The sequence below is a fragment of the Perognathus longimembris genome, chromosome 1, assembly GCF_023159225.1.
Source record: "Perognathus longimembris pacificus isolate PPM17 chromosome 1, ASM2315922v1, whole genome shotgun sequence".
Taxonomy (NCBI): domain Eukaryota; kingdom Metazoa; phylum Chordata; class Mammalia; order Rodentia; family Heteromyidae; genus Perognathus; species Perognathus longimembris.
The window spans coordinates 162,745,405-162,764,343 of record NC_063161.1 but is presented as its reverse complement, the minus strand read 5'-3'; the positions used below and the strand labels follow the sequence as shown (position 1 = coordinate 162,764,343).

The 18,939-nt window shown below is 41.5% G+C and overlaps 1 protein-coding gene across 13 annotated transcripts in view; it reads right to left on the bottom strand.

Annotated features, from left to right (window-relative positions):
* Window positions 1-18,939, bottom strand: part of Ehmt1 (euchromatic histone lysine methyltransferase 1) — a 142,232-nt gene that overhangs the window by 81,162 nt on the left and 42,131 nt on the right. For 12 of the 13 annotated variants that reach the window (XM_048347100.1, XM_048347108.1, XM_048347121.1 and 9 more), the window contains 2 exons: window positions 4,472-5,028; window positions 29-209 (listed from right to left, as the gene is read on the bottom strand). The exons of the other annotated variant lie outside the window; for it this stretch is intronic. In XM_048347100.1, the coding sequence (XP_048203057.1) occupies window positions 29-209; window positions 4,472-5,028 (738 nt within the window). The remainder of the gene's footprint in view (window positions 1-28; window positions 210-4,471; window positions 5,029-18,939) is intronic. 13 annotated transcript variants of the gene reach the window in all.

The following is an 18,939-nucleotide window of genomic DNA, read 5'->3' as shown; positions in this document are numbered from 1 at the left end:
AAAAAGATAGCTACTGATCCTCCTTTACCTGTCTGTGACTTGGTGGTGGCCATGTAGCATTGGTTCTGAGGTAGCGATTGGTGAAGGGATGAGAAGGGGGGTAAAAGCTGCTGCCGTCCACAATCAGAAATGTTTCTGTTGATTTCCTCTTTTGGTTCCTTATGATCTCTAGCTTCTCGAAATTCTCTTGGATCCTTGGTGGCCACATGCTTCAAAACAAAGACAATTAACAATTGTCACTGTCCATAGTCACATGGTCCCTGAAATACATGCATCAGTTAATTTTCATCAACAGAATGATGATGGGGGGGTTCACAATCTATACAGTGTTGCTATGATCAAAAAAGCACCTGGCTTAGGTGATGAGTGCCTGTCACCTGCATATGTCTAATAGTAGAAAGAAGGATGCAAAAAGAAGGGCAAAGGAAAAAAGTAGCATCAGCAATGTCACAGGTAGCCCACAAAACATTTTCTATCTGACTCTTGGAAGAAACTTTTGCCAATCCAATGTAGGTAATAAATGTTAACCAAAAAATGCCAAGCATGACCAGCATCAAAAGCTCTCAAGGGGGGCTTGGAAATATGGCCTAGTGGTAAAGTGCTTGCCTGTTATACATGAAGCCCTGGGTTGAATCCCTTAGCACCACATATATAGAGAAAAAGCCAGAAGTGGCACTGTGGCTCAAGTGGCAGAGTGCTATCCTTGAGCAAAAAAGAAGCCAGGGACAGTGCTCAAGCCCTGAGTTCAAGCCCCAGGACTGGCAACAAAAACAAAAACAAACCAACAAACAAACAAAAAAAAAACTCTCAAGGAGTATGCTCAGGCTCACACTGTTTTACAGCATCTTCTAGATGATCTATATAGCACAATAGATCATTATGATACAGTTTTTTAAACGATTTTCTACTCAGCCTTACTAATAACCTAAACATATCTTTCATCTCTGCCTTCCAAGACCCCAACCCCAGCAGCTTGCAAAATCAGCTTAGCTATCTGTAATACCAACAATAAATCCCCAGGACTGACCAACACTATTGCTTTCACTCTAGGCTGCTGGATACTACCACTAAACTTCCACCATCTCTCTGCTGTCATAAACTCCTCTACAGACTGAAGAAAGCTTCACCTCAAATTCAATTCAGTTTAATCAAATTGTACACACAGTAACTACCACAGTGATACAAAGTATTATGAAAAGGAAAGAAAGCTTCCTAGAACACATGGTGCTGAATAAACAGGAAATCCACACGCAAAAGGATAAAGTAAGAGGGGCTCGGAATGTGGCCTAGTGGTAGAGTACTTGCCTGGCATGCATGAAGCCCTGGGGTCTGATCCTTAGTACCACAAAAATAGAAAAAGCCAGAAGTGGTGCTGTGGCTCAAGAGGTAGAGTGCTAGCCTTGAGCAAAAAGAAGCCAGAGACAGTGCTCAGGCCCTGAGCCTAAGCCTGGGAGGGGAGGGGAGGGGAGGGGAGGGGAGGGGAGGGGAGGGGAAAAGAATGAAGTAGGATGCTTACCTCACACAATGCACCAAAGATAACTCCCACACTGCCTCTCTCCAAGAACCTTTCCCAAATTGCCATCACTGTGCAGGCTTGGGCTCAGTTAGGCCCTAAGAAGCAGTGAGTTCTCAAAGTACACTCACTCCACTGAAGCCACTATAGTCATCAGTGATCACTTCTAAGCTCTCCCACAAGATAAAATAAGGCAACTCCCCTCCCTACATACAGAGAAGCTAAAAGCTGCCATGCTAACACCTTCTGAAGTGCACAGTTCAGAAGAAAAGAAATGGAGAAATCTCCAAAATCCAAATCCAGATGAAGAATTCTCATGACACCAATAGCCTAACTCAGAAAAGAAAACTGATAACTGACTTTATCAAAATGAAAAATTGCGAGCACATAACTGTAACCCCAGCACTTGGGAGGCAGAGTCTTAAGTATGAGGTCAACTTGGACTACATAGTGAGACCCTGTCTAAAAAGAGGAAAAAAACAAAAACAACCTATTGCTCTAGGAAAGAAAAAAGAACATCTTCATAAAGAACATCTGCCACATCTGCCTGACAAAGGAAGGGCTCACATGAAAAAAAAAAGATCTCCCAAACTAACAAAATATTTATAATCATAAGCTGGGAGCTGGAAGCCTGTAATTCTGGCTACCCAGGAAGCTGAGATCTGAGGATCATGGTTAGCTAGCATTGAGGGAAAAAGCTTAGGGACAGCACCTAGGTCCTAAGTAAAAGCCCAAGGACTAGCACCAAAACAACAATCAAAATAAATAACCAAAGCAAAAGTTGTAAAAGACAGCTAATCTAGATGTAGAATTGGGAGGATCACAGTTTGAAGTCAGCAGGCAAAAGGAAAGCTAGTGAGACCCAATCTCAAAGAACAAGCTATGTATGGTGATGGATACCTATAATCCTAGCGACACAGGAAGATGGAGATGGAGATTGAGGTCAAAGCAAAACAAGAGACACATAGATGACTGAGCATCTTAAGGAGCAGCAGATTGTAAACACAACTTGGATGGGTCTTAAGAGGACTATGTTGAATTAAAAAAGCTCCTGTCAAAGGTTACACACAAGGCTGGGAATGTGGCTTAGTGGTAGAGTGCTTGCCTAGCATGTATGAAGCCCTGGGTTTGATTCCTCAGTATCATATAAACAGAAAAAAGCCGGAAGTGGTGCTGTGGCTCAAGTGGTAGAGTGCTAGCCTTGAGCAAAACAAGCTCAGGGGCAGTGCCCAGCCCCCAAGTGCATAGGATATCTCTGCACTATTTTTATAGCTTCCTATGAATCTATAATTATTTTTTAAATTTCTCATGTACAGAAAGATACTGTGAAATGTTGCTGGCAAAGCTGGGAACTAGGAAATCCCTGGGCCACAGTGAGGGTGCCAAGTAGGCATCAGGTGGCACTTGGTGTCTCTGGGACCCCACACTCTGGAGTTTGCAATTGGTTGGCAGTATAGCTCCACATCATCCCTATCATAGCCCCTCAGTCATAGAAGCTACCACAGAAGCATGTGTGGCACTCAGCTGGTTTTGGTCCAGTAGCAAGGACATAAAGATGAGCGAGCACCCTTAGGAGGAGGTCAAGATCTAAGGGGAAGACCACAATGAATCAGAACCACCACATACTAACAGAACTTCACTGAGGAATTAGAATTCATAGACACTGTGGAAGAATTATAATCACTATCTTGTGAAGAATAAGAAAGATGATATAGACTATGCTTATTTTTTCTTTAATGAAAGAACTAACCATAGGGGAACCAACGGCTCATGCCTATAATCCTAACTGCTCAGGAAGCTGAGAATTGAGGAGAAAGGTCCCAAACGAACCCAGTTACAAAAGTCTATGAGACTGTCATCTCCAATTACCCACCAAAAAGCCTGAAGTGGAGCTGTGGTTCAAGTGGTACCAGCCTTGAGTAGAAAAGCTAAGGGACAGCACCAAGGTCCTGACTTCAAGCCTAGTACATGCATGTGCGTATGCACATGCACACACGCGCACGCACACACGAACTAACTAAAATTAAATGCTAAAACAAAAGACATCAATATACAGAATAAACAGAAGAACATAAAAGGCTAAAGGCACAAACCAGGCATGATACCGTCCAGGAGTCAAAAAACCTAGTGCCTGCCTAAAAAGAGATCTACAAAAAGAAGAAAAGACAATTGTATCCTGCTCATCCCTGGAAATGATGAAACAAATCCTCAGGCCAGCAGGGTCCCCAGGGGAAAGATATGGGATGAAGATCACAGAAGGATGCAGAGAAATACAATAGGTAGTCTACATATGAAGGACAAGACCACTTTAAAATGCCACAGCAATGCCAGATACCAGAAATTCTGAGGCAATACAATCATAAATCCAAAATCATCCCAGCCAAATTAACACCAAAGAGCAAAATAACTATACTATAGACGTTTTGAAAAAAATTTATCATGAACATACCATATAAAACTTAGCGACAAAAGCCCATCAGATCAAGCACTTGGAGCAGGATGCACCATTTGGGATAAACATTCAGAACATAGCACTCATTCTGCTCTCAAAGTAACCCTCTGCAACCATACTTCTGCCACACTGTGAACACCTAACCAACTTCATGTCCATGAGCTTCCCGGCAAGACATGGATGCTGGGCCTCATGAGCTGGAATTAAGCTTCCAGGCCATGGCAACAGCAGGACTTGTCTCCCTAACAGAACCTGACACATCTTCACTGGGCAAGGGAACCCTCCAGGAGAAGAGAGCCTGGAAAGAGGGTGGGGAAGGAGTCATCTGGCATTGTCACTCATATATAAAGTATTAGTAGCATATCCTAACTACTCAGTAACCTGTAGATGAACACCTTCAAAATGATCACTTCTATTCACTATCTTTTCTCTTTAATGCACAGAAGTCCAGCTGCTTTCACTGAAAAGCAGGAGAAAGAAAAAAACAGCAAATGACACAAAATTACCAGGCCCAGGACAGACTTCGGCATTGTTTTTCGTGCCCTGTGAATCCGGACATCACTGCCAGGGGCTGCAGGCTTCCGGTCCTCTGTGTCTGCACTCCCTTCCCCAGGCACAGCAGGTGCTGCAGCTGGTGTCTGAAGAAGCGCATTTGGAGTCCTGCCTTTACTGGCCCCTCCAGGAAGGGTTTTTGCAGCATGGCCAGGAAGGGATGAGGCTAGAGTGTTTGGAGTCCTCAAAGGCTGCCCTTGCAGAGCTGGTTTATTTAAGAAATATCCATTGCTGCCGATAACAGAAGTTTGCATCAAGTCATCAGCTGTGACATGGTTTTGCTTCTCCACTTCTGTGTCTCTTTCTGAGACCCCATTTTCTGCAATCCGGGGTGCTCTGTTGGTGCCTTCCTGTGGGCTGGCTTTTGCGTTCTCCTGAGTGTGTTTGGCCACATTTTGGTGACTAGTGTCACTGCTTTTTTCATAAGACCCATTGGTTTCACCATCTGCAGCTACAGGGGCCTCTCCTGCCTGTTTCTCTGTGGAAGCTTCATCAGCAGCCATGGGTGTATCTGTGAAAGGAGAAAGGGTCACCCTGGATGCTGACACAGACCTTCCCACACCATTAGCACAGATGATATTCCCTGTGATTAGCTTCAAAAAGTGTTTTAGGCCAGACACGTGGCTCATGTCTACAATCCCACTTAGAAAGTAACAAATCAGAAGGATTACAATCATAGCCAATGCAGGACAAAAAGTGAAGGAGACAACAGGTGTACAAATGGCATTCCAACTACACAGGAAGCAAGGAGGGTCATGGTATAGGATTATTAAAGCATAAATGTGGGATAGATCCCAAAAATAACTAAAACAAAAGGGACTAGAGGTGTGGCTCAAGTGGTAAAGTGCCTGCCTAGCCTAGCAAGCACAAGACCCTGAATTCAACCTCTTAATAAACCCCCTCAGAAAAAATGTCTATAAATAGATACACATACAAGTAAAGTATTGTATGGCTCATGCAACTAACTTCTTTTTTTTTTAATCCTGCCTACAGAAATCCATATATTATTTCACATATAAACCAATACTTAAGTTCAAACAGATAAATTACAAGGTTATCTCTTAAACATGAGTGCATGTTTAAGCTTAAGGTGTCACTCCTATCAGAAAAGCCTGAGTGCCAGAGATAATAAAGCAAGGTTCCAGAAGCAGCTTCACATGAACAAACAGGATACAAGAAAAAGAGGGTCAAATTTCAGTCCACCTACGATCTGCATTCTTTCCCCTCTCTCCCCTCTTTTCTCTCTTTTCCCTCTCTCCTTCCCCTCACTTGAGCCACTCCTGTGTGTCCTTTTGGAAGCCACACTACTTTTAATAACTCAAAAATTAGGTTCAAGACAGTCACAGCAAGACATGCATATAACATGTGTTCAACCCCTTATGGGCTGATGCAGAAAACTCATGGTCACAACTCTGGAGGCAGGAAGAGCATCTGCCAATTGCTCTACACTCACCACCTATCCTTGGCTTAACTTTTCATTGCACTTATCATCTAACATATTTGTGTGTGTGTGTGTGTGTGTGTGTGTGTGTGTGTGTGTGTGTGTGTGTGTCTTAAGGCTTGAACTCAGGGCTGGGTGCTATCCCTGAGCTTTGTGCTCAAGGCTAGCTTTCTACCACTTGAGCTATAGCCCTATATCTGGCTTTTTGGTGAATGACTGGAAATAAGAATGTCTCTAAAACTTTCATGATGGGGCTGGCTTCAAACCACATCCTCAAATCAAATCCTCCAGAGTAGGCATGAGCCATTGGTGCACAGCCATACTATATTGTTTAATCATACTGGCTACAGGCTAACATCCCTCTGTTCCTAGAATCCAAGAACTTGACTGGCAGGGCTTTGTTCACTACTGTACCCTGAGCAAACAAACAGGACCTAGTATACAGGAGTGAAATACTTTCTGAACAAATATACTGCTATTACACCATTAGCAAAGTAGAAATTTTCTTAACTTGGAGAAAGCTATATACAAAATTCTGCAGCAAATACTTAGAAATGCCCAACTGGGGCTGGGAATATGGCTTAGCAGTACAGTGCTTGCTAGCATGCATGAAGCCCTGGGTTCGATTCCTCAGAACCACATAAACAGAAAAGGCGGGAAATTGTGCTGTGGCTCAAGTAGTAGAGTGTTAGCCTTGAGCAAAAAGAAGCCAGGGACAGTGCTCAAGCCCTGAGTTCAAGCCCCAGGACTGGCAAAAAGAAAAATGAAATGTCCAACTGGTTGTATATTAAAAAAAAAGAAAGAAAGAAACATTCACCAGGTACTGGTGGCCTACTCCTATAATTCTAGCTACTCAGGATGCTGAGATCTGAAAATCATGTATGAAGACAGCCTCAGCAGGGAAGTCTGTGAGAATTTTTTTTTGCCAGTCCTGGGGCTTGAACTCAGGGCCTGAGTACTGTCTCTTGAGCTTCTTTTGCTCAAGGTTAGCACTCTAACACTTGAACCACAGCATCACTTCTGGCTTTTCTGTTTGTGTGGTACTGAGGAATCGAACCCAGGGCTTCATGCATGCTAGGCAAGCATTCTATCAAGCTATTATTCCCAACCCCATGAGACTTATCTCTCCAGTTAACTGGCAAAAATATGGAAATAGAGCTATAGTTCAAGTGGTACAAGCACTAGCCTTGAGCACAAAAGCTCAGAGACAGTGCTCAGGCCCTGAGTTCAAGCCCCAGACCAGCACACACACAAAAGCAAGATTCGTTAATAGCTCTAGTGTTTAGGACAAAAGGAGTAGTGAATGATTTCACAGAAAGAAGAGAAATACAAAGGGGACAAATCTCTCTCTCTCTCTTTTTATTTAGTAGTTATACAAAGGTTTTTCAATCCAGAAGTCATGAGTATGACCCATCTCCATCAAGGAATGAAACATTCTTATCCACCTCTGGGTTGGCAATAATGAGACAAAAGGTGCTGTGACCTGCTCGTGACATAATCTGTTATCCAACTTTAAAAACAAAACCAATCAGTGATCAAAACACAAGAACAAGCCAGGTCCTAGTGACTTGCATCTGTAAAAATTGCAGTTCAGGGCTGGGAATATGGCCTAGTGGTAAAATGCTCGCCTCATATACATGAAGCCCTGGCAGGGGGCGGGGCGCGGGGATAAAAGCCAAGCGACAGTGCTCAGGTCCTCAGTTCAAGCCTCAGGACCAGAGCACAAAAAAAATTTTTTCTTTAAGAACATATCGGACTACTACATTCGAAATCAAAAGTTACAGGGCTGTGGGTAGAGGGCTTCCCTAGCATATGCATGGGTTTAAAAATCCCAAACAAGGAGCTGGGAATGTGGCTTAGTGGTAGAGTGCTTGCCTAACATGCATGAAGCCCTGGTTTCAATTCCTCAGCACCACATAACAGAAAAGGCCAGAAGTGGTGCTGTGGTTCAAGAGGTAGAGTGATAGTCTTGAGCAAAAAGAAGCCAAGGACAGTGCTCAGGCCCTGAGTCCCAAGCCCAAGGACTGACGCAAAAAAAAAAAAAAAAAAAAAAAAAACCCAAAACCTAAACAAGCTAGGTACCAGTGGCTCATGCCTGTGTAATCCTAGCTACCTAGGAGGCTGAGGTCTGAGGATCACAGGTCAAAGCCAACCCAGGTAGGAAAGTCCTTTCTCTGAGACTCTTATCTTCAATTAACCACCAGAAAAAACAACTGGCACTGTGGCTCAAGTGGTAGAGCACTAGCCTTGAGCTAAGAGCTCAGTAACAGCATCCGGGCCCAGGCTTCAAGCCCCACAACTGACATACATACATCCATACATCCTAAACATAGTAAACAAAAAATTATAAATTTAAGGTCATTTCTCTACAACAATATTAACTAGAAAATATGGGAGGGAAAAATGAGGTGTTATTCAAGAAAGCAGAAAAAAAATTTTAAACACCAATGTCTTTTTTCTCTGTATGTGTGAGTGCCAGTACTAGGGCTTAAACTCAGGCCTAGGTGCTGTTCCTGAACATTTTTACTCAAGGCTTAGCACTCTACAACTTAGCCATAGTTTAATTAATGTGGTTAATTGGGTTTTCTTTGAAACCATAATCCTCGGATCAAACTCCTGTGTAGCTAAGATTACAGGCATAAGCTACCTGCACTCAGCTACACAAAGGACATTTTCTTTTAAATCAGCCAAAATTATGTAAAGTCTAAGAGCTGAAAGAAAAAAAAAAAAGTTAAAGGTATTTCATGCCCTGGAATGGGATGACAAAAATCACAAAGATGTCAAATGCCCTCAAAGTAAATCTATAAATCACTGATAGTCTAATCAGAATTTTAATTCATATATTGAGGAACTTCATGGCATTAGCATAAAATCTATCAAGAAGAATAAATTACCACAAATAGAAAGTACATCATGAAAAAGAATAGTAAAAGGAAACAAAATCCTGGAACAGCCTATATCCACAGACAACAGTGGATTTGGTATCAGCACCAGTGAAGAGAGCTGAGCACAAAGGTCAAAGGTGCATTAGGTCCACAGGGAGCAACCATGAGATGAAGTTCATACATGCCAGTCTTGGCAGACAGCGAGTATTGTATAGGATAGTCTGGAGATCTCAAAGTTCATAGAGAAAAGTGCAGAGGACAGACATGATCCATAAAAGGAGAAATTAGTAAACATAAAAAGAATGAGTCATCCAGCAAGAAAAAGAAAACTCCATTTAAGTAGGAATTACAGACTTCTACTTCACAAGGAGCATAGACAATGTGAGATGATACAACAGCAATTTCTAAAGCTAGTAAGGGATATAATACCTAGATATAAATAACTGCTTTAGTCAACAAGGCAGAAACCAGAGATGGAAAGGGGATATGGCTGGGAATGGTGACAGACACCAGTAATCCCAGTAATTTAGAAGGCAGACAGACAAAGGATATTGACCAGAGCAAAATATTAGTAGAATCCTAACTCAAAAATAATCCAGAGCCAGGAATAGTGGTTTGGACCTGTAACATAAGGTTCTTGGAAGGGTGAGATCAGAAGGATCTCAGTTTGAGGCCAGCCTGGGTAAAATGTTCTTAAGACTGTAACTCAATAAAAATCTGGGTATGAAGTGTGCATGAGCACATGCGCACACGTGCACGCACACACAATGTCATCTCAGCTTTGGGCAAAAGGTAAATTAGAGGAAAAGTGTAAACTGGAGAAAAAATAGGAAAAAGGTTTTTTTAAAAAAGCCAAAATGACAGGGAGCATGGCTCAAGTGATAAAATACACGCCTAGCAAGTACAGGGCTCTAAGTTCAAACCTCAGTACCAAGGCAAGGCAAACAGGTCAAGCATTGCAATACATGCCTATGGTCCCAGCTATTTGGGGAGGAACAAGTAGAAAATTTATGGTCTGAGACCAGCTAGGGCAAAAGTGTGGGACAAGGTCAGGACTAATGTTGCCTAGCAAGCAAGCACAAGGCCTTGAGTTAAAACACTCCCCCCAAATCCCCCTCCCCCAAAAAGACCAAGTGTGAGAAAATGCTACAAAAAGCAATCCACTAAAAAGGAAATAAAAATGCTAAGAAGCATGTAAAGGGTGTAAAACTCAAGCTGAAAGGCAGAGACAACTGTAGATATTTTTTAAAAAAGAAAAAAAACCTACATGGCCAGGTGCTGTGGCTCATGCCTGTAATCCTACCTACTCAAAAAGCCAATATCTGAGAATCATGGTTCAAAGCCAGCCTGGGCAGGAAAATCTGTGAGACTTTTATCTCCAATTAACCACCAGAAAACAGGAAGTAGAACTGTGGCTCAAAATAGAAGAGTGTTGGCCTTGAGCAAAAGAGCTCAGGGACAGGCCCTATAGTTCAAGCCCCATGATCAACAACAACAACAACAACAAAAAAAAAAAAACCTATATAAAGTGAAAAGCACAGATATAAGGAATTTTGGGGCTTGAACTCAGGGCCTGAACTTTTGTACTCAAGGTTAGCACTACCACTTGAACCACAACTCCACTTCCAGTTTTTTTATGCTTAACTGGAGATGAGTCTTATTGACTTTCCAGTCCAGGCTGGCTTCAAACAGTGCTCCTTAAGTGTGAGTCCTCAGCCCCCAGCAACACTTTCTTTTTTTAAGTTAAAGGGACTATGCTACTTTAATATCAAAGTAGATTACAGAGTTAAAAAATTATTACAATGAGCCTAATACCAGGGCTTACTTGTGTATTCCTACTACTCAAGAGATTGAGATCTTAGGATCACGGTTCAAAACCAGCTGGCCAAGAAAGTCTATGGACAATCTTTATCCAATTAAACACCCCCCAAAAAAGCTGGAAGTGGAGCTATGGTTCAAGTGGTACAGCGCTAGCTTTGAGCAAAAAAGAACTCAGGAACAACACCCAGGCCCTGAGTTCAATCCCCAGGACTAGCACCAAAAAGAAAAAAAAAATGATTACAATAAGTAAAGAATGTCATTTTATGATGACAATGAAACTTTAAAATACAAGAATCATAATTGCTAATGGAAATTGAATATTCCCCAACTATGATTTCAACACTTCTCAAATATAAATGATATAACAAGTCCCCAGAAGTTACTCAGCAAGGGTACAAAGAGCTGACCTACACCACTAACAGATTTGACCAAACCTACCCCCATGGATCTCTACCAATGTCAGCAGATAGGCACTTTGACAGGTCATAAGTCTCAATAAATTTAAAATTACTGGAACTAGGGGCTGAGGATATAGCCTAGTGGCAAGAGTGCCTGCCTCGGATACACGAGGCCCTAGGTTCGATTCCCCAGCACCACATATACAGAAAACGGCCAGAAGCGGCGCTGTGGCTCAAGTGGCAGAGTGCTAGCCTTGAGCGGGAAGAAGCCAGGGACAGTGCTCAGGCCCTGAGTCCAAGGCCCAGGACTGGCCAAAAAAAAAAAAAAAAAAAATTACTGGAACTAGAGAAATTATATTTTCTGACCACAACTTAATGAAATTAATAGTAACAAAAGTTGGACATGGCAATTCACACCCACTGTAACAGCACTTAAAAGCAAAAGCAGAAAGATAGAGGATTCAAGGTCAGCAGGAGCTACATAATGAGACTGACCCTCTCTCCAACAAAAACAAAGATTCAATAACAATATGATATAGGTGTATGGTTTTATTTCTGGATATTCTATACTATTTAACTGGACAAAAACTGGACTTCGTTTACCCTGTATGAAAATTAACTCCAGCTGGATCAAAAAGCTCAAATAAGATCTGAAATTTTAAGTCTACTATAGGAAAATGTAGAAAAAAAGCTATGGACAATGAAAGCACAGGAAAATTTTTGCTGAATAGGGCTCCAAATGTTCAGAAGATGGAAGTAAAAATGACAAATAGGACAACATCAAAAAAGTTTCTGCATACCAAAAGAAACAATTATAAGGATCAAGAAACAACCCATAGAATGGGAGAAAATCTTTACTAGCTATTCAACAGATGAAGGATATTAATATCTACAATACACAGTGAACTGGAAAAATTAAACAGCAAGAGAACAAGCAATCCTATCTACAAATAGGCAAGTGAGCTAAGCAGAGAACTCTCACAAGAAGAAATGCAAATGCTAATAGATATATGAAGATGTGCTTATTAGCAGCCTTAAAGGAGATGCAAATCAAAACCACTCTAAAATTCTATCTCACTCCACTCAAAGTGGTAGCAATCAAGAAAACAACAACACATGCTAGAGAGGATGTAGGAAGCAGGATCTCTCATACACTGTTGGTGAGAATGAAAATTACTACAGCCTCTGTATACATCAGTATGAGATTCCTCAAAAGCTGAAAGGAGATTCCTTATAACCTCGCCATACCACTATTAGGCATATATTGAGAAAGACACCTGTATATCCCAAGCTTATCACAACAATGTTCATAATAGCCAAACAATGAAATAGGTGCTCAACAACAAATGAATTTGGATAAAGATGTGATACACACCCACACATACTATGAAATATTACATAGTCATAAAGGAAAATAAAATTGTGTCATTTGTAGGAAAATAGGTATAACCAGAGGATAACATATTAAGTGAGAAAAATCAAGCTCAAAAAACAAAATATTGTATGTTTTCACTTCTATATGGAAATTAGACCTAAAAGACATTCATACTCATGGACATATATATGGATATATATGTGACTATATATCCATATATCTCGTTCCTTACATAGTTTAACAGAACATGAATCTACTCAAAAGATGAGATTACTGACAAAGAAAAGGAGAGAATGACAAAAAAAGTGTGTAATTATATAACATTATATGAGAGCAGCACAAATGATGATTAATAGGAGGAGGATGACTAACAGTTGATAATTGGGGATGAGGAAAAAAGAAGACTCTGAACTAGGCTCAGTGGCTAATGTCTGTAATCCTAGCTACTCAGTCAGGAGGGCTGAAATCTGAAGATGAGTGTTATAAATATGCTCTCCAAGAACCACAGAAATCACAGCAATAAATACAAAAATAAAGAATTATCTCCACAAGGCAAAATTCACTTCTGCAGGAGGGTGCACAGCTAGCCAAAAATCTAGTAAGCAAGCACACAGAGCAGGCAGGCTCCAACCCCTCCCCAGCACTGCCAATCAATGTCCTCCCCACACACATTTATCCCTAATTGCAGGCCCCACGCCTCTCTGCTTCGATTGGTTGGTTGCGCTAAGGTTCACAATCTGTTCATGATTGGCTAGTTTGAACAGAATGAAATGTATTTACATAGTGAAGTGTATTTACATGGTATTGAAATAAGGTTAACAATACACAAGTAATCTTAAAATATACCCAGCAGCCTCTGCTATTTCTTGTACAATCTGAGGTATGTGTTAATTCCATCTTGAAAAGAAACCAGTTTAAGACAAAACCTTACATTTCCAAAATCCTTCCTTATCACAAAGCAGTTACTCTTTTCCTTAACAAGAGCCAAGCAACACACTTTGATAAAAAGACAGCCAAAAGACAGGTAGATGGACAGACAGAGGAAAGAAGGAAGAAAGAAGAAACGAAGGGAGGGAGGGCTGGGAATGTGGCTTGGTGGTAGAGTGCTTGCCTAGCATGCATCAAACTCTGGGTTTGATTCCTCAGTACCACATAAACAGAAAAGGCTCAAAGTGACACTATGGCTCAAGTGATCGAGTGCAAGCCTTGAGCAAAAGAAGCTCGGGGACAGAGTCCATGTTTCTTGGGTTTATGGTTTCCCTCATAGGGAATAATTAGTTCAGGTTTAGGCTAATCACAGCAGAGGATCACAAGAGCCCAATAGCTATGCCCTATGAACACGTAAGATGATGCTAAGTGAAATAAACTCCAAGTTATAGAAACGAGTGTTGTATCACTGTTGTAATTATTTTCAACGTGCCATGTGAAACAGTAGCTTTTTTGTTGTTGTTGATGATCCTCTTGTATCCTCTTCCTGTGGTTGTCCCCACACTACTACCGTATCTCATCTTAGTACCCTGGATACTGTATATACTGGTATTAGAACTAGGAAAGGGAAAGGGAATATCAAAATCGAGAGACTAAGGATAAAAAGACAAACGACTCCAAAAGCAATACTTACAAAACCATTTGGTGTAAACCAACTGAACACTCATGGGGTAAAAGGGAAAAGGGGAGGGGAAGGGGAAATGAGGGAGGAGGTAACAAACTACAAGAAATGTACCCACTGCCTTACATATGAAACTGTAACCCCTCTGTACATCACTGTGACAATAAATAATTATTCAGGAAAAAAAAAGAAGAAGAAGCTCAAGGACGGTGCCCAGGTCCTTAGTTCAAGCCCCAGGACTGGCAAAAAAAAATTTTTTTAATTTAAAAAAGAGAGAGACAGGAGAGAGAGAGAAAAGGAGGGAGGAAAATATTTGAAATACATTTTAAGTATATATGAGAGCAACATAAAGAAACTTAATGCAGGGCTGGGGATATAGCCTAGTGGCAAGAGTGCCTGCCTCGGATACACGAGGCCCTAGGTTCGATTCCCCAGCACCACATATACAGAAAACGGCCAGAAGCGGCGCTGTGGCTCAAGTGGCAGAGTGCTAGCCTTGAGCGCGAAGAAGCCAGGGACAGTGCTCAGGCCCTGAGTCCAAGGCCCAGGACTGGCCAAAAAAAAAAAAAAAAGAAACTTAATGCAAGAGGTTGGTTGGTAGGGGTGGGAGAAAGAAATAGGCTGCGGATAGTGAGAACTAGTAGAAGAAGTGAGCTTGTGAGCAGAATGAAAGAGATTGAAAACTGTTAAAACAGATTACTTGCAACTATAAAACTGGAATAAAGAACTGTGTTTGGGGTTATTTCTTGCAGGGGAGGATGGTCAGGAGGAGTGATAGAGGGGCGATTGGTTGTAATACAGTATAAACATGTATAGGTGTAATGAACTCCCCATATAACTCATATAAGCTAATGAAAAGACTAGGAAAATAAAAGTATACAATCCTCAATTTTTAAAAAAACTAAACAGTTTTAGAAAAGAAATACTCAAAAGGGAAATTACAAAGTACCCTAAGAGAAACAGAAAAAAAAAATGTCGTTATGAGAATGCAGAGGTACTACCTTCATGAGGGAGAATAAAGAACTTGGAGGGTGGATTGGAGCTGACACCCCTTCCTTGCAAAACTGCAGGGGGGAAAAAAATCAAGAAAAATAATATAAACCTATTAAAAAGTGATGAAATAGAAAAAAGACTGAAGAACTTAGATTTTTTTTTTTACAAAATATTTTTGGTGATGGTACTAGGACTTGAACTAAGTACCTGGGCACTTGTCCCTAAGCTTTTCTTTGTTCAAGGCAAAATAAAGCTCTACTCCTTGAACCACAAGCTCTACTTCCAGCTTTTTTTTTCTTGGGGGGGGGGGGGTCAGTTGTAAGGCTTTAACCCAGGACCTGGGGGCTATCCCTGAGCTATTTTGGCTCAAAGATAGCCCTCCACCACAGCTCCACTTCCATTTTTCCAGTGGTTCTTTGGAGACTAAGAGTCGCAAAGACTTTATTACTCAGGCTGGCTTTCAACCATGTTCCTCAGATCTAAGCCTCCTGAGTAGCTAGGATAACAGGTGTGAGCCACTAGACCCTGGCTTCCAGCTTTTTTTTGTTTTAGTGGTTAACTGAAGATAAGAGTGTCAGACTGGGCTGGGAATGTGGCTTAGCGGTAGAGTGCTTACCTAGCATGCATGAAGCCCTGAGTTCCATTCCTCAGTACCACATACACAGAAAAAGGTGGAAGTGTCACTGTGACTCAAGTGGTAGAGTGCTAGCCTTGAGCAAAAAGAAGCCAAGGACAGTACTCAAGCTGAGTTCAAGCCCCAAGACTGGCACCCCCAAAAAGAAAAGTCTCAGACTTTCTTATTCAGACTAGCTTCAAATCTTGATCCTCAGATCTCAGCTCCTTGAGTAGCTGGGATTACAGGCCTGAGTCACCAGCACCTAGCCTTTCCTTTTTTTGTTTTTTTCTGACAAATTTTAACAAAATCGTTATTTTGTTCTCTGAGGTCAGCATTACACTGATGTCAAAAGCAGACAAGAATTTTAAAGAAAACCATAGCCCTAAGAGATATAAATGCAAACATTCTAAACAAAACTCTAATGAACCAAAGCCAAAAATACACTATAAAGTTAATAGACACAGTACAAACGAAGTTTATCTCAGCAAATCAGAGTTCACTTGACATTCAAATAAACCAATCAATGTAATTCACCAAACTGAATAACTAAAAGGAAGAAAAAAACACCTTGAGATTCAGAGCAAAAAATAAAATTTAAAAAAAACCACAGATGTGGTGATGCAACTAATCTTTAATAAGCATATTGTTCCTCTTGTTCCTCATTTACCCTCACTGTTGTGTTTACAAGGATCAAAGAAATACTCCTCTTACACACAAAAATAGGATTCAAAAGCAGCTTTTTTTATTAAGAATAATTATACAATTTCTTTTCTAATTCCTTCCCAATTAAAACTATACAACAATATTCCTTTCTTCAATCAGAGCAGAACAAGAATATAAAATTATTGCCCAGGAGGCTGGGAATATGGCCTAGAGTAGAGTACTTGCCTCATATACATGAAGCCATGGGTTCGATTCCTCAGCACCATATATAAAGAAAAAGCCAGAAATAGCGATGTGGCTCAAGAGGAAGAGTGGGAGCCTTGAGCAAAAAGAAGCTATACACACACACACACACACACACACACACACACACACACACACGTATGTATGTATGTATGTATGTATGTATGTATGTATATTGCCCAGGCCACAAACTTGGTATGTGACATCAAAGTTTAAAAATCCCCCACCTCACTGGATAAGGATGAAATATATTCCCTACCACCTAACTAGAATACAAATACATTACTTGAAATTAAGCCAAACACAACTATTCCATCTTGCTAGCCTTTTGGGGTTTAGCAAACAAAATAGGCAAGTGAATTACCACCTTCATCTTAGTGACATCATATTTGATCTCATACTTCTCAAGGGGCTTAAGCATGGGGGCTGGGAATATGGACTAGTGGTAAAGTGCTCACCTCATATACCTGAAGCCCTGGGTTCGATTCCTCAGCACCACATATATAGAAAAAAGCCGGAAGTGGTGCTGTGGCTCAAGAGGTAGAGTGCTAGCCTTGAGCAAAAAGAAGCCAGGGACAATACTCAGGCCCTGAGTCCACACCCCAGGACTAGCAGCAAAAACATAACAAATAAACAAATCAAGGGGCTTAAGCAGGGAGTTCTGTCTACCAGAGGAAACTTCCAGGGCAGGTAGTGTCAGTTTTCATTAAGCATGGTTTACAATATTTCAGTGGTGACAGTGAGGGCCATGAAAATGAACTTCTATAAATCCTCACCCTGTTCTACTTGGGCATTGTCTTCCGTCCAAATGTAGGAATATATATAAATGAGGAGCTCAGAGAGCAGGAATGTACTTGTTTTTGAAGTGCCAGACTTTGAAGTCAGGCCCCATTTTACCACGTGAACCCCATTTTAGAGTCGAACCCTGAGCCAATCAGATTTGTACCTGTGTCCTAATCTTGCTTGCTTGAACACCTGATTGTTGTAACCTTGTTCTTTGCCTTTATAAACCCTGTGTAATCACAGCTCGGGGCTCCCTCCTAACCTCTGCTGTGTCGGTGGGTAGGACGAGGCCCAAGTTGCAGCTCGCTTAAATAAAGCCTTGCCTTGCTTTTGCATTTCGAAATGTCTGAGTCTCAGTGGTCTTCTTGGTGGTGGTCTTGCGACTTGGCACATTTGGGGTTTCGTCCAGGATGGCGCCAGAGACCCCCGAGACCCCAGACTCCGAAGGTAAGAAAATAGGGCAGTTCATTCTGTGTGTCTGTGTCTGTGTGATTTGTAGTTTTGTTTTCTGTTTAGGCCAGCCGCTTGAATCTGAACCTGTAGGTAGTGAAGGACCAGCCGGAGTGGACACGCTCGTATGGGCAGTCCTGGGGGACTTGGGGAACACCTCAAGCCCTCCACAGGGGGCTCAGGCTTCCCACTACCACCCTGAACCTTCAGGACTGGACCGGGAGGCCCTTCTAACGGGCGTCCATCTAGTCCACTCTATATTTGGGGTTGTCTGGTCCACTCCTACACAGGAACGGGAGAGAGAGAGCGTCAAGACTGTGTGGTCTGCCCCCTCACAAGGGCAGGAGACTCAGTGAGACTGTGTGGTCTGCCCCCTCACAGGGGCAGGAGAGACACAGTGAGACTGTGTGGTCTGCCCCCTCACAGGGGCAGGAGAGAGACAGTCGAACCTGTAAGCTGTGGCTCCCTAAGTCTGTCTGTGTTGTCTGGTCTTAGTGCCTGTGATTATTTTTGTGTGTTTCTTTCTTGTGCTGTGCCTGACTGACAAACAGATGATGGGCAACATTCCTTCCTCTCCCCTGGACTTGACTTTAGCTCACTGGAAAGATGTACAGGTGACAGCCCACAATCAGTCAATCAGTGAGAGTGTCCACAAAAAAGAACTCTAGGAGGACCCCCACCCAGCCTTCTTAAGCAGAAAATTATTTGGTGTGCTAAAATGTTTTACTAAGACTAAAAATGTTTTACTAAAACTATCAAGCCCTGGAAAATGAGGCTGGAGAATGCTAAAATCATTTGTTAAAGGTTTTTGTCTTAAAATGTATGGCCAATGCTTATTCTGCGCACTTTAAGATCTTTTGAAAATGTGTGTGTGCATGTGTGAGTGTGAACATGTTCAAGACTGCAGTATGATGCAAAACTAAGTTTAAGTTTAAAGTCAAAGGGTCATCAAGTTTGGGCATTACCAAATGCTTTAAAGGATTTCTCAGGGTTCTTTAATTAAAATTAAAAAAATAAGAGCTAAGTGATAGAAATTTGGATTTAAAAGGATATATATATACTAAACTAATGGGGATAGAAGTAAACTCTCATTAACTCTATGTATGTAGGAAGAAATGGCAAAATGGGCCAATGTTTCTCACTAA